The 19701-nt window shown below is 47.8% G+C and overlaps 1 protein-coding gene across 2 annotated transcripts; it reads left to right on the forward strand.

The window, feature by feature from the left end:
- The first annotated feature begins 2205 nt into the window (after window positions 1-2205).
- On the forward strand, window positions 2206-10205 carry LOC123812621 (keratin, type II cytoskeletal 74-like). Of its 2 annotated transcripts, XM_045829397.1 has the most exons (9): window positions 2206-2676; window positions 3291-3505; window positions 3955-4015; window positions 4513-4608; window positions 5111-5275; window positions 7377-7502; window positions 8881-9101; window positions 9504-9538; window positions 10009-10205. In XM_045829397.1, the coding sequence occupies exons 1-9, from the start codon at window positions 2206-2208 to the stop codon at window positions 10203-10205; spliced, it is 1587 nt and encodes a 528-aa protein (XP_045685353.1). The 2 variants fall into 2 exon arrangements, with proteins under 2 accessions (XP_045685353.1, XP_045685354.1); XM_045829398.1 differs by lacking the exon at window positions 7377-7502.
- The last annotated feature ends 9496 nt before the right edge of the window (window positions 10206-19701 follow it).

Raw genomic sequence — 19701 nt, forward strand, 5'->3', positions numbered from 1 at the left:
TAAAGGGACTTATCTAAGAAAAAAAAGATAAAAAACATGTATAGTAAAATGACAGCAAACTCACAATTATTAACAACCACACCTAAAACAAAAACAAAAACACACTAAGCAAACAACTAGAACAGGAACAGAACCACAGAAATGGAGATTACATGGAGGGTTAGCAACAGGGGAGTGGGAGGAGGAGAGAAGGGGAAAAGGTACAGAGAATAAGTAGCATAGATGGTAGGTAGAAAAAAGGGGGAGAGCAAGAATAGTATGGGAAAGGTAGAAGCTAAAGAACTTATGACACATGGACATGAACTAAAGGGGGGGATGTGGGTGGGAGAGGGTGTGCAGGGTGGAGCAGACTACAGGGGTGGGGTAATGGGACAACTGTAATAACCTAATCAATAACATATATTAAAAAAAAAAGAAACCCTTGTAGTACCTGGTGCCATGTCTGGCCCATGCAAAGTGAACAGTCTGTGTTAACTCTTGTTGTTACTACTGTCGCTATGGCCACGAACTGATTTTATTGCTGCTACCATTGCTCCTACTATTGTAAGTCATACTTCAAACCTGCTGCCTGGGAGTGCCTACTCTGAGACAGTCCCTGTGACGAGTGCTATTGGGAGCCTACATCTGGCCTTCTGGATACCCCTAAAACCCAAATCACAATAAGCCCCTCCTCCCCAGTGCACCTCTGATCCCTGTTCCTACTGGTCTTCTGTTATTCCAGAGCATTGGCCCTGATTAAGGTCTTTGTGTGGATTCCTCTCCTTGGTCTTCAGGCTCCCTGGGGGCTACATCCATACATTAGTCATTCCCAGTCATGGTCAGATGTCAGCACTCATACACAAGAACTCACTCCAGTTATGCTCTCTCCTGCCCTAGGGCTAAACTCTGCTAGGAAGGTTGGGAGGCAGGGTCCTTGCAGAAGGAGCTTCCACTGCTGCCTCTAGGCTCTGAGGAGAACACCGAAGGGAGAACCCTCAGAGACAGCATGCCCGGCCCACACTCACCTGCTGCTTAGCTCACTGTCTCTCCCTTTTCCTTCTCCAGCAGCCAGAGCAGTTGTCTACTATCCTCTGGCTGATCCAAATGGGTCAAGGCACCCCAATTTAGTTACAGGAGTGGTCAGAGTCCTGCATTAGGGCAGCTATCAGGTGCCTGTTTTTGAAATATTTTTTAAACAATCCCCCACCCCCTTCCCAGTACTACATGAGCTATAAAGGGCTGGTCTCTTCTGTTCCAAGAATGAGTGGCTTCCTGAAGTGATCAAGAAATGCAGAACAGCCCACCTTGAACCTGGGGGCGAGCCTCAGGGTCTTCTGTACCTTGGTCACTGGGCATGGAGTGTTTCCCCAGGGATAGAGGAGCTAATGTCCCAGCCCCTGAGGCTGTTCCATGGCATGACCTCCTAGGATGGATCAGATCACCTTGTCCAGGAGAAAAAATTCAGCTGCAAGAACTGCCAGCTCCTGAAAAGGTTCACACTGTTGAAAAGGCAAAGTCAAGGTCACCTTTCGGCAGGCACTGCTCGGTACAGAAAGTCCCAGACAGTGCCACTCCTGGGAGGCCATGCAGACCCTTCCACTGTCTTCCTGGAGTCAGTTCCATTGCTGGACAGCTGTGGTTCTTAGGGTGACCCAGAGAGTGGCCCCTGGAACTTCTTTCTTGAGTCCAGATCTTTAAAGACACCCATCATGTCATTTTCAAGTCTCCTCTTCTCCAGCATGAACACCCCAGCTCCTCAATAAGACCAGGTAATAGGGAGATGGGGCCTCTGGGAGGAACCTGGGGTTTTTTGGAGCCCTCTTGGATAAAGTCAGGCATTTCCCCTGCTCCTTTGTGGTAGATAAGCTAGAAGGAGTCAGCTCTGGAAAAACAAAGGTAGAAGATCTCTGAAGGGGATAACTTCCCAGGTCCCTAATTAGAAGCACAGAGAAACACCCGATTAGACCCCTCTAGTCTGCAAGGACAGCATATTCTGCTCGCTATCAGAGGTGCTTTGTTGCTGCAAAGGGCTTGGAGATATCTGTTCCGAAAATTGCCTTTGGCCCCTGGCCCTTTAGCAGGAGGAGAAGACAGAGTGGAGAGACGCCCTTTTCCGGTGTCTAGGGCTCAACTGGATAAAAGGAGCCAGTGTGGTGGATGTCCCATCAGTGCTCTCTTTGTTGGTGACTGCTTTTCTCCAGCTCTGTCAACTCCCTCTTTCCTACCATGAGTCGGCAACTGAACATCAAGTCTGGTGGTGACAAGGGTGGCTACAGTGGCTGTTCAGCAGTGGTGCTGAGGAAGGCCATGGGCAGTGTAGCTTCTCACCGTGGGGTTGGCAAAGGAGCTGGGGCTAGCTTCAGCAGTCGGAGCCTCTACAGTCTCGGAGGGAATCGGTGTGTTTCCCTCAATGTGGCTGCTGGTGGTGTTCGGACAGGGGGTTATGGCTTCTGGCCTGGTTCTGGGTATGGAAGAAGCTGGGCCCCTGGCTTTGCTGGCAGCGTGTTTGGCGGTATTGCCCGGGGGCCTGTGTGCCCATCCATGTCTCTACCTGGGGGCATCCATCAGGTCACTGTCAACAAGAACCTCCTGGCCCCCCTCAACATGGAGTTGGACCCCAGGATCCAGCAAGTACGCACCCAGGAGAGGGAGCAGATCAAGGCGCTGAACAACAAATTTGCCTCCTTCATTGACAAGGTGAGTCTCACAGGAGGAGGATAAGACAGTCTAGTGAGATGTGAGTGATGTTGGCTGCCTGGGAGTGCACAGGGCATTGTGAATGGAAAGGCTGTTGGACCTCAAGAAGGTCTCTCTGATCATAATGCAGAGAAGAACAGAACTGTAAGCTGGGCAGCAATAAGAAATAAATGAATGTGTTGCTCACTCTGGGTAACAGGGAAAGGTGGGAAATTGGGCAAAGATTAGCTATTCAGAAACTTTGAGAAAGAAGTGATGGGTTTCTAGAGGATGGTTGGATGAACATTCAGCCCTTTAAATGAGATGAGGGGTTAATAGAATTCACACTATTTACAGGGACAGGCTTGTGGTACAGAAGAAACATGCACAGACATAAGGCAGAACATCTCCTGGGTGCTGAGTCAGGTGTCAGAGGAAAGCTGTGGACTCTTTTTTATCAGTGATGGATTTTGCCTAGAAGGCTTTGGAATGAGCACTTGCAAAGGATCTAGTTTATATGGAATTCCATGAGGAGAGTCAAGACTTGAGTCAAATAAGTTTAGGACAAATCTATATAACCTGGGGAGTTAATGGTACATGTCTAGTAGACATGACAGCATCCATTGTGGTTCCAGGTGCGGTTCCTGGAGCAGCAGAACCAGGTGCTGGAGACCAAGTGGGAGCTGCTGCAGCAGCTGGACCTGAACAACTGCAAGAACAGCCTGGAGCCTGTATATGAGGGCTACATCACCACCCTGCGGAAGCAGCTGGAGACGCTGTCTGGGGACAGGGTGAGGCTGGACTCGGAGCTGAAGGGCATGCGGGACCTGGTGGAAGACTACAAGAAAAGGTGAGCAGGGACCACCAAACTTCATGGGTCATGTTCCCAGAGGCTCCTGAGCTCACCCAATTTATGAGCCACTTTAAAAGGGGTGGGAGCAAACACCAGGATCAGGGGCTCACGCTTCTTTTCTGGTTGGGGGGAAAAAACCTACTTTGTTTGATAACTTCTTATCTGGTTGATAGGAAGAAGTTCCTATGCTAATTAATCCACTGACTGCTTCACTGGCCAATTTGGGGAGCATAATAGACACTTGAATATTTTCCTATGATCCAGCAAGTAGAATGTAAATGATGTAACTCAGGGACATAGTAATGCTACCCCAAGTATCTGCAGTGCTCGCCTCTAGGAGATCTTGTGGGGACTCTGTATCCTGAGCACTTGTCTGATCAGAGGGAAGACAAGGTTACTTGGCTATTGGGACTGAGGCCTCTGCTGTCTTCTTTCCTGGTCCACAGGTATGAGATGGAGATTAATCAACGTACAGCGGCTGAGAACGAGTTTGTGGTGCTCAAGAAGGTAAGGGAGAGAAAAGTCTAAGGACTCTGGTCTCTTGTGTACCCCATCCTAACCAGCTCTGCTCAGGACTTCTACTCAGGCCTCCTGAGGAAAGACTGCTGCCTGAATGGGGATGGAGTCATAGTTCTGGCCTCCAGCAAGTAGAAGAGGCAGGGTGTACACCCAGGAAACTGGCAGGAAAATAGGAGGGAATTCTGATCTGGCAATTGGGGAACTCTGGTTCAGCTCAGCCTTCCTGTGTGACTTGAGGAAACTCACTCTGCCTCTCTAAGCTTTGTTTTCTTTAGGTGTAACAGACAAAGAGCAGTCCACATTCTTCTTTCCCTATTCCCAAAGGTTCAGTGGGTCTGAGAGAAATGCAATGTTGAATAATTTTGTTCAGCAATATGCTTCCCTTTGTGGGCAAAACAGAAAAGTCAGATGGCTTTGGGGCAATGACAGGACAGCTGACAGAGTGAGGGTTGTATGGACCAACGGCTTTGGGTGTCTCGTGGCAGGATGCTGATGCAGCCTATGAGGTCAAGGTGGAGCTCCAGGCCAAAGTGGACTCTCTGGAGAAAGACATCAAGTTCCTCAAGTGTCTGTATGATGCGGTGAGGACACTCCTCCCCCTCCCTATCCCACCTCTTTCCAGCTGAGAACTTCACCTGCCTCTTCCAGGGAGATGCTGATAGGAGAGACTTGGGATAAAAAGTACAAAGGCCGTTTTGACATAAAGGTGCAAAACCCTGCACTGGGAGACCATGGAAGTGTAGGATCCTGGTCTCCAGAGACCATAGACACAGGAGACAATCTCATCTGAGCCACGCCAGCGACCTTGCTCACAGGCAGGAAAAAAATGACCCCATGAAGTCCTACTAAAGCACAAAATTCTTGATGCTGTAAATTGTAGGAAATGCCTTCCACTGCCTATCGCCTGTGTGGGGTGTGTCTTGCTGCTGTGAGCCTTCTCCCTGGGCTCCAACGGACAGAACTCCAGCAAGCACTTCCTGCCTCCACTTTCATTCATTCTGTCTGGGGCTGCAGGCCCAGAAGATTGATGGGAACAGGAGGGAAGCTGGGAGACCCTGACTCAGTTCTCACTTTCCATTTCAGGAGATGGCCCAGATCCAGACTCACACCAGTGAGACCTCCGTCATCCTATCCATGGACAACAACCGGGACCTGAATTTGGACAGCATCATCGCTGAGGTCCGTGCCCAGTATGAAAAGATTGCCCTGAAGAGCAAGGCTGAAGCTGAGGCCCTGTACCAGAGCAAGGTGGGCACTGGGGTGGGGGTGGGGGGTCCCCCTCCTCCACCAGTCCTTCCTCTTTTGGGAAGGGACACCTCCACTAGTGAATGGGAGAGATACTTTTGTAGATGTGCTGAATGAAAAAGTGGTTATAATCAATGGTTTAATGATATTTTGCCCAAAAAGAATCCTCAGCAGAGACCGTTATCAAAGATAAATCATAAAACTGGTGTGAATGGGCATATCCAACAGAAAAGGACAGGCAAGCCTCTGGTGGGGTCAAAAAACATTAGGTGTTCTTGTTATAAAACAAAAGTATTTCCAGGGGTTGGAGCCATTGCCATGGGGCTGAAGGAGAGGAACAGACATGAAGGACAGTGGCGATGGGTGAGCTGGTGCAGACCAAGGGTGAAGAAGAGGAAGCCAAGAACTTTTTTCTTTTCTTTTTAAAATCACAAATAGGATTTTTATTTGTCATCATTAAAAGTATGTTGAAATAGATTTTTGGACTGGGGGCTCATACCTATCAGCTCATTCAGTTTTAGCCCCTGTCTCTTCCTCTCTTCCCCAATAGCTTTTCCATAACCACTACCTTTACCACAAAGCTCCTTGAGTTTTCCCAATTCAAACCTGGGCTTCTAACAAAGACATCATGGAGCAGAAAAATAGACTGGCAAGCTTTTCTGTGTTTTTTCCAATGCTATCTGGAATCAATTTATTGACCACTTCTTTCAAGACTTTTGTCTGCACCTCTCAGGTCATGATTTCCATCATCTTCTTCCAGGTTTGGCTCACCTGTTGAGGCTGAGCATAAGAGGTCTTCCTAATCTGATTGCTGCACTTTTTAGTAAAACCAATACAGAATAGATAAAGCAAATAACCCTCAGTAGTCTTGACATCAACATGTGCCTCAATCATGGGCTGCCATTTTTGACCATGGAGCACAGTTTGTCACAGGTAAGATCCATGCCATGGAAATTAGTCAGGCAGTTTTTGCCATGCATGTCCTCAATAATTAGCTTGAATTTTCTAAATGTGACTTCTTTACTTCAAAACCATGACCCTTGAGACCATCAGATGTAATTTTTATTCCTTGAGTTCTTGTGACTAATGTTTTTCTGATATTTCTTACATTGAACGTGGCTAGTACTTTCACATTACACCCATCTTTCTTAGAAAATGGATCAAACACTTTTTTCTTGGCTTCCTTTTTGCCGCGTTTTGTAAGGCACTTGTCCTTGCCCATCACCATGGTGCTGCTCAGAGAGCCAAAAGGCCAGGACCTCTTTTGTAATTAGTGTGGGAGGACTTCCAAGAGGAGAAAGGAGAATTCTAGGGGCCTTCTGGGTAAGACGAGTTATGCTTTGGAGTAAAAGTCTTTCGGGCTGTCATTGAGAAGGCCCTTTACCTGGGCTCTCAGGACTCCACCCCTGCCAGTTCTAGCACTTCTTTTCATAGTCACTAAAGCCCAAGAAGAGCAAGGGCACAGGTTCCTTGTCTCCATCTACAGCCACGTGAGCCCCTCTTCTCTGGAGGACTGGCAAAGGGGAGAGGGGAAGATTTGAGCTACAAGTCCTGAGCCCAAAATTCCACTACCCTGAGGATATGTGCTGCCCTCAGCTTCCTCTGCCCTCTGCCTGTTCATACAAAAGGGCTGCAAGACAATGTACATTTCATGGACATTGACCATGAAATGGGGCAGGGACCTCACCTATCCTGTTCACAGCTGTGTCCCCAGGACTGAACAGAATCTGGCCTTTAAAGGAAGCCCCTACAAAGAAGTACTAAATAAATGGAAAGGGTCAGAGCTCTTCCTCTATTTTGGAAGTGCTTCATAAATGTAAACTGCCTCTTTCCTTTATGCAACCCAGGAAAGACTAGCAGAGTGGTGAGAAAAGAGGATAGGCCCAGCCAACAGGTTCTGCTTAGACAAGCAGGTAGATTTCTTGGTCAGAACAACCACCAAACAGCTGGAAGTATGCCCAGGTCCTGACTCCATCAACTTCTGCTCCAGAGCCACCTCCCCATTTCAGAGGTGGGAGAAGTGCTTGTTCAGGACACTTCCCCTACCTTGAAAGGGATTGGACAGTCCTATCTCATCACCGACTTCCTATCTCTGGGAAACCAGATCCAGGAGCTGCAGCTGGCAGCCGGCCGGCATGGTGATGACCTTAAGAAGACCAAGAGTGAGATGTCAGAGCTGAATCGGCTCATTCAGAGGATCCAGTGTGAGACTGCCAGTGTGAAGAAGCAGGTGAGCAGCGACTCCACAGACAGCACCAGGATCAATTTCACCCTCTGTGATGGAGAAATTGGAGCCCACTCTTTAGTAAAAAGCAAATCTCTCCCACCTGGGTTTGGGAGCCCCTCAGCCATCTACAGTTCCTCCTTCCCACCTTGCCTCAGTGCCCCTCACCCTGCTTGGAATTGGGAGAGGCCTGGAGCTTATTTCACCAGACTCCACAGTCTAGATAAGGAAAGTGGGCTGGGGAAGGGAAGTGACTTGCCCAGTGTCCCTAGCTGGTTATTAACAGAACCAGGATTAAAGCCCAGGATTCCTTTTCCTTTTTCCTTCTTTCTCGGACTTTTTCTGTATACAATGAACCAGCCCCATGTCCTCTTCAGGTGTGACCCTCTGAGAGCAGGCCCCATGTCTCCTTCTCCCACTGGGCACTCAGTACATGTGCAGTGTGTGTGCATCTAGGGCTCCTCAGGGTGATCGAGTGAGCATGACAGCAGGCAAAGCCCTCCGGGCACCCTGCCATGTGTTGCAGTACCATTTCTATTTCACGTGAGGGGTCCTGTCTTACCTGGACACAGCAAACCTTAAACACTGTGTCAGTAGAGAGATGATTTTAAGGGGTGGAGAATCCTTCCTTAGTTCTCCCCAAAGAACCAGGTCAATTCAGCCAGTGACAGCACTGCCAAACTGAAAGATCTGAGCCCACTCTCCTCCTTGCACCTCACAAGCTTCCACACAGCCAATGTTGGGAACATGGGGACAGCTTCCTGACTCTGCATGCAGACTGCTCATCCTCTGTCAGTGCCTGTCATCACAGGGCTGCTAGATGTTTATCAGAGCCCAGTTTCTGAAGCCATTGGTCTAATTTCTGGCCCATAACCCCCTGCTCTAAGGAAAGACTTGACCCATTCATGCCAGACTTGGAGACCATATAGATAGACCATCCTCACAGAGTGCTGGAATAGTCCAGAAGCACTCACTCTTGGTGCTGTTGGGTAGGAAGAGTTCCTGCTGGGAGATGTCCTACAGGCAGAAATCCCTGGCATGCTATCTGGCATGCTATCTGATCTTTAGGGGCTGGGGTCTCAGCATGATTCTTTTGGACCTGACATACTTGGAACCTACAGCCATTGATGGCTTCCAGACAGCTTTCAAACATCAAAGTCTCTCCTTGCACTCCTGAAATGCAACTGGTCTGACAGCTTTTCACAGCAGCTTTTAAGTATCCATACAGAAAATAGAGGAGACCCAGGTTCCGGTGCTGGCCCTGTGGCTATTACCTGCTATCACCTTGGGTCTTATCTGTAAAGGGTGGGGGTTATGCTACCTAACCTTTAAGATCTAAAAATTATTTTGTGTTTTGATGATCTTCCTGTGCTTTGCCTTTTAGTGTATCAACCTGGAGACGGCCATTGGGGATGCTGAGCAGCGGGGAGACAATGCCCTGAAGGATGCCCAGGCCAAGCTGGATGAGATGGAGGCCGCCCTGCACCAGGCCAAGGAGGAGCTGGCTCGGATGCTGCGCGAGTACCAGGAGCTCATGAGCCTGAAGCTGGCCCTGGACATGGAGATCGCCACCTACCGCAAGCTGCTGGAGAGTGAGGAGTGCAGGTAAGGGGGTGAGGGTGGGGGAATGCCGTGGTGTCAAGGGAAAAGGGGTTGTGGATGGCTCCCCACTGGGATGAGGAGCTATTTGGGAGCTTCCTGCAAGAGGAAGTCAGATGTGAGCCATGAAGCACAGATGATTGGTGGTGCTGTGGAAAGAGCCAATGAGGCCAGACAAACCTGGGTTTAATACTGGCTTTGCCACGTACTAGCTGTTTGGTTTTGGTAAATTATTTAATGTCCCTGTGTCTCTATTTTCTCATCTACAAAATTAGGTTCATAAGCTCCATCTCATGGGTTTATAAGGATGAATTAAAACTATATACACATAAAAGCAGGAGCCCATCAAAGCTTAGCTGAATCTGGACACATTCCTGAGGTTTTCTCCTCTAACTTTCTGTTTTTCAGGATGTCTGGTGAGAATACATCCTCTGTGAGCATCTGTGAGTATCCCTGAGAGATAGGTTAGGTGGGGATTCTGGCAGGATGGGAAAGCTGGGGACCCCAGGATAAGGTGATGCCACCTCCACTCAATGCCTCCCCAGAGCTGGGAGTTTCTGGTACTGTTGTGAAGGTTCTCAGGTTTCGCAGGAAACCTAGTTCCCTTTTGTCCCATGGAAACAGTGACTGAAGCCCATACCAAGTCCTTTCTAGCTTTTTCCTGGGACATCATCATTGAGAAAAAGGATTGAGATTATGGCCTTGGGAACCAAATGATCCTAGAATCTCCAGAAGGGAGCATGTTGGTCCTGTCCTGTGTGGTCCTTACCTCACACAAAGCCAGGCTCACAATAGGGTCTCAGTTCATCTTTGTGCTGTTTCTTGATGCTGAGGGCTGCTGTGGGATTTAGGGGGTTGGCTCACTCGCTGACTGACCCCACTGCCCTCCTTCCTCTTGGCTCTTTCTCCTCAGCTGTTATTAGCAATGCAAGCAGCTACCACCCCAGCTTCTCTACCAGCAGCAACCTCGGTGCCAGCAGTGCAGAGGGAAGCTCCAGCAGCACTCGGAGTGAGGAGACCAGGACCAAAGGGGCACGAGGGGGAGACCCCAAGGACTCCCAAGGAAAGAGTGTCCCAGTCAATGCCCCAGCCAGGAAAGCCACCCGATAAGTCACATGACCCCACTCACTTCAGCACAGCAGAGAAGAGAAGCCCTGGCTGATTCCCTGCACACAGATACCTCCACACCCTGATCTCCCACCCTGAGTCCTAAAGCCCCCAGCCATCCATGCCATGCCTTATCTTACTGTCAATTCTGATTAGAACTGTCATCTCCCTGTTTCAGCAGGTCCCATGTGGACTTTGTGACTTCTTGTTGTCCCTGTTGTCTTCAACTGACAGAGGTCTTAGGAGAACAAGCTATAATTATCTTCTAAACCCTGGGGAGCTATGGTTATCCCTACAGAGAGAAGAGGAGGACTGGGGAGTGAAGGAGGGAGAGTGGGGAGGGAAGAGGGAAAGGTCTTTACAGAACCACTCCATCATTCAGGAGAAAATGTGTATACTCTCAGACATCATCTGTGCCCATGTTCACAGGCCAAGTGAATGAGAACTGGGAGCCTTCTGCCACCTGTGCCACCCACCCACTACCTTCCTTATCAGCAATAGCTACTACCAAGTGAGAAGAACCTACTATGTGCCAAGCTCCCTACCTGCATGGCCTTTAATTCTCATCCATCCTGCAAGGTACAGTCAGCATCCCTGGGACAGATGAGAAGCTCCATCCTCTGAGAGGCTGTAGAACTTGTTCCTGTTGCCCACTAAGTGCCAGGGTCAGCAGATGAGCCAAGTTTAGCTGATCCCAGGGTCTGTGTTCTTTCCATGGTGTGACACTGCCTCTCTAACAAAGAGAATATCAAATTCATGATTCTTTTGATGAAGGCAGCATAGTTACTCTGCCTTTTTGTCAAGGACTATGGGTATGTGTGTTATGTATCTTGAGTTTTTCTCTCTGGGGCTGTGTCTTGCAGTGGTTTCTGACTCAATCCCTGTTGCCATGAGCTGTGTTCAGTGAGAGGAAGTTGATCTGTTCCTGGTGGTAACTCCCAGCCCAGAAGTCATGGCTCTTAATGTAAATATTTCTATGAATGGCAACACCCACTTCCTCCTTTGCTTGAGCCAACGACTTTGAATTTCTGCTGTATATTCAATAAACTGCCTTTGAGTAATCTCAGAGGTTCCCTCCTGCCAGTGTGTCAATCTCTCCAAATTGCCCCTAACGATAACGTGCCCCACCTCACACATATGCACAAGCCTTTTGGGAGGCTAGAGGCAGACCAGAGCAGCCTGCTCTGGGGGTGATATCAGGCTGATGGAAGAGATGGACACAACTGCAAAGCCACACACTCATGCAAATTAGGGAAGCACAGCCCAGTGCAGCAATGCTGAGAAGTGACCCGAATGGAGAAACTAGGCAAGGAAGACTTCCTGGAAGAGGAAGGGAGTTTTGTCAAATAACCACAAAGATGAGTGGCATAGAATACTGGGGAGAGAACTTAAATCACACTATCACAGTAGGTTTGGGTGCAGGTGTTGTGTGTCTGTTTTGGCGATGGATGGGAGGTCTCAGATTTTCTGAAATCAGTAATGGACTTCCTTCAGCTTTGGCTGGGAGAATTCAGTCCTTTAGTCATCTTTCTGATTGGTTTTGTTACAAGTGTGCATGAAGATGTTCCCGCTGTAGACCTCAGGACAACAGGGTTGGTGCCTAGTGAGGTCAGGGCCTCTGGTCCCAAGCTCCCACCTCCATTGACCTCACTGTGCCTTTCCTGTAGTAAGGAGGTACTCTTCTGTGTGTGCCAAAATGCAATAAACCTCAGGAAGGACAAGATCCCAGGAGCCTGGGGGGCTTTCTGAGAAGTGCCCTGGGGTGACTGTCCTTTCTTTAGGACTCCGTTTGGAGATTTCTCTGAAGTCCAAAAGGGGAAAGCACAGAGTCAGGACCAGTGGTGACTGACTTCAGTTCTGAAGGTCAGACTTCAGTATGCAGGACAACATTTACTGCTCTTTTGAGATTCTGCTCAAGCACCCACCCCTCCTGGAAGTCTTCCTGGACCCCTGGCTGGGCTGAGAGCCCACTGTCTAGGATGTTACAGTGTCCAATGTTCACTTTCACTGTGATATCTCCACATGAGATTGAGACGATCTCTCTCTGTGGCTGAATCCATCACCACCAGACCTGGGGTCTCCTGGGGTCTCTAAGGACAAGGACTGACATTATTCTTTGTTAGGCTTAGTAATTAGTAGACACTTAAGGGAGCTTCGCCCCAACAGAGACACCAAGAGAATAATTTTCTTAAGATCTTTCTATCCAGCACAGTGTGTATAAAAGATTTTGTGGGGTAAAACCAATACATCTAGGACCATTTTGATAAGGGTGCCAAGACCATTCGATGAAGGAAAGAATAGTCTCTTCAACAAATGATGCTGGGACAGTTAGATGCTCTCATGCAAAAGAATGAAGCTGGACCCCTACTTCAGACCATATATAAAAATTAACTAAGAAATGGATCAACAACCTAAATATAAGAGCCAAAACCGTAATAAACTTAAAATAAAACATGAGGATAAGTCTTCATGACCTTGGATTGGTAAAGAATTCTTAGATATGACACCAAAAGCACAAGCAACAAAAGAGAAAATAGATAAATTCGGCATCATCAAAAATAAAAACTTCTGTACCTCAAAGGACATTATTAAGAAAGTTTAAAGACAACCTACAGAATGAGAAAATATTTGCCAATCACATCTCTGATAGAGGTCTATTACCTAAAATACATAAAGAACTTTTATGACTCAACAACAAAAGGACAAACAACCCAACTAAAAAATGAGCAAAAGACTTTAAAGGTCTTTGTTCAGAGAAAACATACAAATGGCCAACAAGCACATGAAAAAGTGTTCAACATGATTAGTCATCGAGGTAATGCAAATCCAAACCACAGTGAGGTACCATTTCACACCCACTAGAATAGCTGTAATAAAAAATAATGGAAAATAAAGTGTTCATGAGGATATGGAGAAATTAGAACTTTTATATGTTGCTTGTGGGAATATAAAATGGTTTAGCCACTGTGGAAAACACTTGGGCATTTCCTCATAAAATTAAACACTGGATTGTCATATGACTGAGCAATTCCACTCCTAAGCATACATATCCAAAAGAACTGAAAACAAGTGCTTAAACCAATACATGTACATGCATGTTCATAGCAGCACTGTTCACAACAGCCAAAGGTGTAAGCAGCCTGCTATGGTCTGAATGTTTATGTCTCCCCTGAATTAGTATGTTGAAATTCTAACCCCTAAAGATGATGGTATTAGGAGGCGGGGCCTTTGGGAGGTGCTTGGGTTATGAGAGTGGAACCCCTGTTAATGAGATTAGTGCTCTAATAAAAGAGACCCACAGAGCTCCCTAGCCTTTTCCACCAGCGAGGACATAGCAAGAAGCCACTGGTTGTGAACCAGGAAGAGGGCTCTCTCCAGAATTCGACTATGCTGGCACCTTGACTTTGGACTTCCAAGACTCCAGAACTATAAGAAATAAATTTCTGTTGTTCATAAGCCACCAGTCTATGGGATTTGTTATAGGACCCTGAAAGGACTAAGACATAGCCCAAATGTACATCAGTGAATGAATAGATAAAAAAGTTGTGGCACATTAATACTATAGAATATTATTCAGCCATAAAAAGGACTAACATACTGATACACGCCACAGTATAGATAAACCTTGAGAACATTAAGCTAAATGAAAGAAACCGACCACAAAAGGTCACATATTATATGATTCCATTCATCTGAAATGTCTGGAATAAGTAATTCCAGAGAGATTTGGTAGTTTCAGGGATCAGGGTAGAAGGAACGGGAAGTGCCTGCTGGATACTGGGTTTCTTTTTGGGGTGAATAAGTTTGGAACTAGGTAGAGGTGGTGGCTGCACAACATTGTGAATATACTGTATGCTACTGAAGTTTTCACTTTAAAATGGTTAATTTCATGTTATGTGAATCTTGCCCAAATAAGAAATAAAATTCCTCTTTGGGGGAGAGGGTTAGCAGAGAAGAGGCCAGAGAAACTGTGTTCCTGGACCCTGCTCTTTGCCTTTTCTACCATTTGGGAAATAGCAACTTTAAATAAATAAATAGCAACCTTAAAAAAGGGAGAGTAGTGGAGGCCAGTAGGAGGATGGAGATAACTTAACCTCCATTTGATTGATCAAGGGCAAGCCTGGAGGATTTGGGGACCTCTCTGTTCCTTCACCCCCATAGGAGAGCACAGAGAGGTAGCTCAGTAACTGGTAAATGAATTACTGGTTGTAAAAGAAGATGGCAGTCATGATGCGTGTGCCCTCTCCCCTGGAACCTCATCCACTCTTTCTTGCCTCTCCTGCCTGTGCCTTTCCCTCTGCCTCTGTCCTTCTCATTTCCTGATCTTTACAAATGTTCTCCCTAGGTTTCAGACTTGGTGTAGCTTGAGACTTTAACTGATTCATCCATGTTCATTGGTAGAGGAAGTGTCATTGAAATGGATACTCTGTGACCTTGAGAAGCCACCTTGCCCATCTTCCAGCCCCTTGCAAGGATGTTCTTACAAGCCAACTAACTAGTCAGAACCTCTCCTGCTTTTATGGTCTCAAGGATGCTGAATGAATGAATGAATGAATTTGATTCCCTTACTTAGTCATCAGCTGTGTGTCACCACATCCCCTCATGGCTATTATTAAAAAAGAATATAGTGAAAATGAGACAATCAACTCTTGCTTGTGTGCCACTAGTGGAAAAGAATGGAAGAAAGGAGGTTGACAAGCAATAACTAATTCAAGATGGGGCCCATTGTCAGGCAGCTGGTCATCAAAAACCCATGTACACATGTGTAGACATGTGCTCGTTTGCACACAGGTTCATGTCTATGGAAGATATGGAAAATATTTAACAGTTGGTACAATCAGGCACTGATCCATCACATTTAATGTCAGCTACAGACAACCAGAGCAGCCATGCCAGTCCTTAGTGGCTGGACACACATTCTGCTCATGTCCATGTTCATGTCCATCCACATACAGATGTGCACCCACACGAGTCCTCTGACATGTTGGAACACACCTGTCAGCTGGCAAGAAGCACTCACAGTTCATACCACAAGCACTGGAGCCTGTGGCTGCAGGAGCCAACAGTATTGCCCAGCCATGGAGAGACCCATTAGATCATTTTAGGCTGGAGAAATGCACATAACACATAAGCAACAGAGTTGTGTGCAGAAAGGTGCAGTGGGCCCTATGAGGGAGGGTGTGGAAATCTAAGAAAGTTGAGGAGGGCTTGGGGGGTTTCCTGGAGGTGTGTCTTGGTTTGTCTTCAAGGATAGGACAAGCCTGCCTTGGTGGGTGGGAGGCTGAGAGAGTAGCCCAGAGCATGACATCAGAGAAAAGCATGATGGGTATGAGAAACATGTAATTGTCTCATAAGCACCCCCTACTCCAACTTCACCCAAGTACTAAAATTACATGAATTTTCTTCAGAAGAGTGAAGAAGTTTGAGAAGGGGAGTGAGGGGACAGATCTGGCTGGCCAGGGTGTGGGAGAAATCAGAAATCAGAAGTGGACTTGCAGGATAGGTTGAAGGGGTCAGATGGGCAGACAAGGGAGGACTGCCCAAGAGGCTACTGTGGGAAATCCAGAGGGAGAGAGGATAGGGTATAGCCTGGGCCATGGCAATGGTCATAATAGATACAGAGGAGCTGGGGCAAGAGAGGGCAGGTGACTTCCTGAGGGCGAGGAGCACCTGGGAGGATTGAACCATGGGCACTCATTGCACGGCAGAGCCCATGTGAGATAGGAAGTGTGAGTTCAGTTTTTCACACAGTGGTGCAGCTATAGGAGGAACAGCAGGAAACAGGACCCCAAGCTTGTGGGAGGCTAGAGTTGGGCATGTGCATCCGCACTGGGCATTTGTGCATCCGCACTGGGCATTTGTGCATGAGAAAGCCAGGATGGTGTAGAGGTTGAGAGTGCATACTACAGCCAATCCTGGCTCAAATCCTGGCTCACACACTAGCTGTGTGACCTTGAGTCAAGTACTTAACTTCCTGTGCCTCAGTGTCTTCATCTTTAAAATGGGGATAATAATGGTACCTGCCTCACAGGGCTGTTGTGAGAATTAAATGAGTTAATGTAGGTGAAGTGCTCAGAGCAGTGCCTGGCAGAGCTCATACTGTGTGTTAGTTATCATCATCATCATCATCATTATCATTATTTACAAGTTGTCTGCCATCCAACTTGGGGAGTAGGTATTAGTATCCTGCTTTTAAGAGATGTGGAAACAGAGGTTTAGAAAGCTAGGAGACCTGCCCATGGTCACATGGCAGGACCAGGACCTGGGTCATCAGAGCCCCAAGGCTCTGCCACAGGCTTGGCAGAGGCTTGGGGTGAGCCTGGAGGAAGGAGTTGGCCAGCAAAACTCAAAGGAGGTGCTTCTGGCCACAGAGCTGAACAAGGGGGTGGGGCTGCCTTGGAAGGCACCTCTCTGGCAGTCAACTGTAGGAGGGGAGCGGAGCTGAGTGCCTGGCAGGACACCCCTCTTCCGACCTTTATATCCAGCTCCTCTGGGGTGAGCTCACCTTTGGTCTTGTCAGCTATAAACCAGCTGAACAGTCGTACTGCCTCCAGATGAGTGGTTCTGATTGTGGCCAAGTCCCCCAGGGACTGTGCTCCATCCATCTGGTGTGGGGCTGAGCACCCTTGCCTGCCTGAAACTACAGGAGGATGCGGGAGTGTGAGGGGGAGGGGGACTTGTGGGGGTTCACAGACAACATGCTCATTTCCTGGGTCTGCTGAGGAGGGCTGGCGGGACCTGAGCTGATGTCATCCAAATAGCTCAGCTTATTCTCTCTAATTCTGGAGACAATTATTTGCTTAGAGAGCCACCTGCCTCTCTCAGCACCTCCAGCCTCTCCTGACCCCCACTACTCCTCCCCACCACAGTAGCTAGGTTCTGCTTCCCAGAGCATGTATGGCCCAGACTCTGCCTGGCTCATGAGCCCTGCCACTTGCCTTATCCCTTGTTCTGCTTGGGACCTGGGGTCCCTCCCCCATGGTTACCCTTTACTCTCATGATTGCTCCGGCCTGGAGGACCCTTTCCTCAATGTGCTTCCTCCTGCCAGCCTGGGCTGTTCTCACATTTCCTCACTGCCAGTCCACCCAAGCCTTCTTCTTGTACCATACCCGAATTCAAACCCCCTCCTTTAGGCGGCCCTGTGGTGCTAGTGTCCCTAGGTCTTACCTCTCCACTGGGCATTCCCTATTCTTCCCACTTAGCAAGTACCATCTTGGATTGTACTAGATTTTCTCACTCTTTTTTTTCTGAGACCTTCTCTGGGGGCTTATCAGACCCCAGAACACTGAGCTGGGGTCAAGGGGGTTCCAAATGGGGCCAAGGGGTCGAAACAAACATGTCAAAGTGATCATCATCATAAACATAGGGACAAAAAAACACAAAGAAATCCACAAATTCATGTGAACCAAATAAAAACTTTTGGCTATAAAACCAAAATGTTTATTTATTTAATATACAATTTAAATTTTTTCTTGAACGTCCAAGCTAGATGTTCCTGGGAGCTTGGGGGTTTGACACTCTGATCTGACGCACTTCCTTCCACTGTTTCACAAATGGGTAAAACTGCGGCTCAGATTTCCATGCCTGGCCAAGCATCGCTTAGACTCTCATTCCTGCTAGAGAGCTGGGAGATCCATGGAAAGGCATGAAGGGAAAATGAAGCTGAGATTTGGTAGAGCACATCCTGTCTCCCCAACCAGCACGCGAGCCCTCTCAAAGCAAGCGGCTCTGCCTCTTTCTGCCCTCAGTCTCCCCAAATCTCAGTTAAGGCCGGGGAAAGGTCTTCACAACCTTGGTGAACTGTGGCCCTGCCCTGGTTTCCTTCAGTCTCTCCCTCTTGCCCTCCAGCAAAAAACACAACCACCCCAGGAGCCCCACCTGGCCCACCCTTCCTGTGGGTGGCCTAGAACTCTCCTCCTTTCTGCTCTATCATCATCCTCATCAACAACATTGGGTGTTTCATACCTAATGGCCAGTATCTGATGAACTAATTCATGTTAAGGCATTAATGACTTGTTAATAACTTGATGAGGTGTTTTTTTTCCCAGGGACACTGTATTTGGAGGGATCCAGAAACTCTGAGGGCAGGACACTTTGCATTGCCCCCCTCTCAGCACTTGGTAAGTGCCCAGTAAATATTTGATGAATGGATCAAACCAAGAGACTTAATGCTTGAAAAGTTCTTCCTACTGAGTTTTGTACTTGGCAAGCATTTGTTAGACAGTGGCTTTACTATTGTTATTCTTAACAGAGAATTTTTCATGATCAGTAATGGTCTGAATGGAGAGATTCCTTGAGTTTGGGACCTCTGGGAAGAACACTGTTCTTTGTCCTCTATCAGCAGATGGCACTTCATGGGAATGGGCTGATCCAGACACCCTCCCCCGGGGAGAGAAAGCAGAGAGGAGGAGAAGACAGGCTGATTCCTAAATTCTGCTTTCCTCTCCACTTTTAGTCATTGATAATATTTATTGAACACTGAATATGTACCAGGCACTTACCAAATACTTTACATGGATTAACACATGTGATCATCACAACTACCCTACGAGGACTTTATTATCCCATTTATGGTTGGAGAAGGTGAGGCGTAGAGAGGTTAAGCAAAGTAACACTGTTGGGTGGTGGAGTGGAATTCAAACTCCAGGGGCAGTTCCTGGAGCCTGGGCACCTACCTGGTGCCATTCTAGGTGGGTGCTGGCCCAGTAGTTCCTCGAAGATGCACTCTCTCTGCTGTTTGTTTGTTGGACATCCCACACCTGGGGAGTGGGTGTCCAGAGACTGGTCCTGGGATCTGAGTAGATGCGGAGAGGGAGGAGTCTTCTGGGGGACACAAAATGCTCACTCAGGCCCAGGCCCTACAGAACATGCAGCCTACACACAGGTGTCAATGGACAGAGAAGTCTAGGGCATGGAGGAGAGGAGATGGGGCTAAATCAGGGTTTTAAACAAGATTTTCAAAGAGCAGAAGGATTGGATCGGAAGAGATGGGGGGAGAAGGTGTTCCAGGTTGGGTAGGAATAGTTGGGTAAAATTTTGGAGGTATTTGAAGAGGAGGCCTGTGGGTGAGATATCCTTGGCAGGAGCAGGGGCAAGGGCGGGGCAGCAGCTGTAGACATTCAAGGTTGGGCTGGGGAGCTGTCATGCAGGTCAAGGAGACGTACAGCTAGCAGGGGGATCCTGTGTGAGGACTGGGTTTCGGGAGCTGTGGAACACCTTTAGTGTTATACCACATGCTCCTTGTGGACAGCATGGGGCACCATGCCTGGCACATAGTTGATGCTCAACAGAGGTTTGCTAAAGGGAGAACCAAGAGAGGGAGCAGGGAGTATACCAGGTGGTCTCTGATCTTGAGAACTTTTTATTTTGTTTACAAAGAAAAACTAAAATGACATGTGACACAGCCTTCAGAGGAACCTCGTGGGAGCTGGCCACAGAGTCACTGCCCTTCCAGCACATTCTGATAACATGCTAAGGGCTGAGGGAGATGAGAGGAGC

Source organism: Phyllostomus hastatus, unplaced genomic scaffold, assembly GCF_019186645.2.
Source record: "Phyllostomus hastatus isolate PE091 unplaced genomic scaffold, TTU_PhHast_1.1 phas_scaffold_93, whole genome shotgun sequence".
Classification (NCBI taxonomy): domain Eukaryota; kingdom Metazoa; phylum Chordata; class Mammalia; order Chiroptera; family Phyllostomidae; genus Phyllostomus; species Phyllostomus hastatus.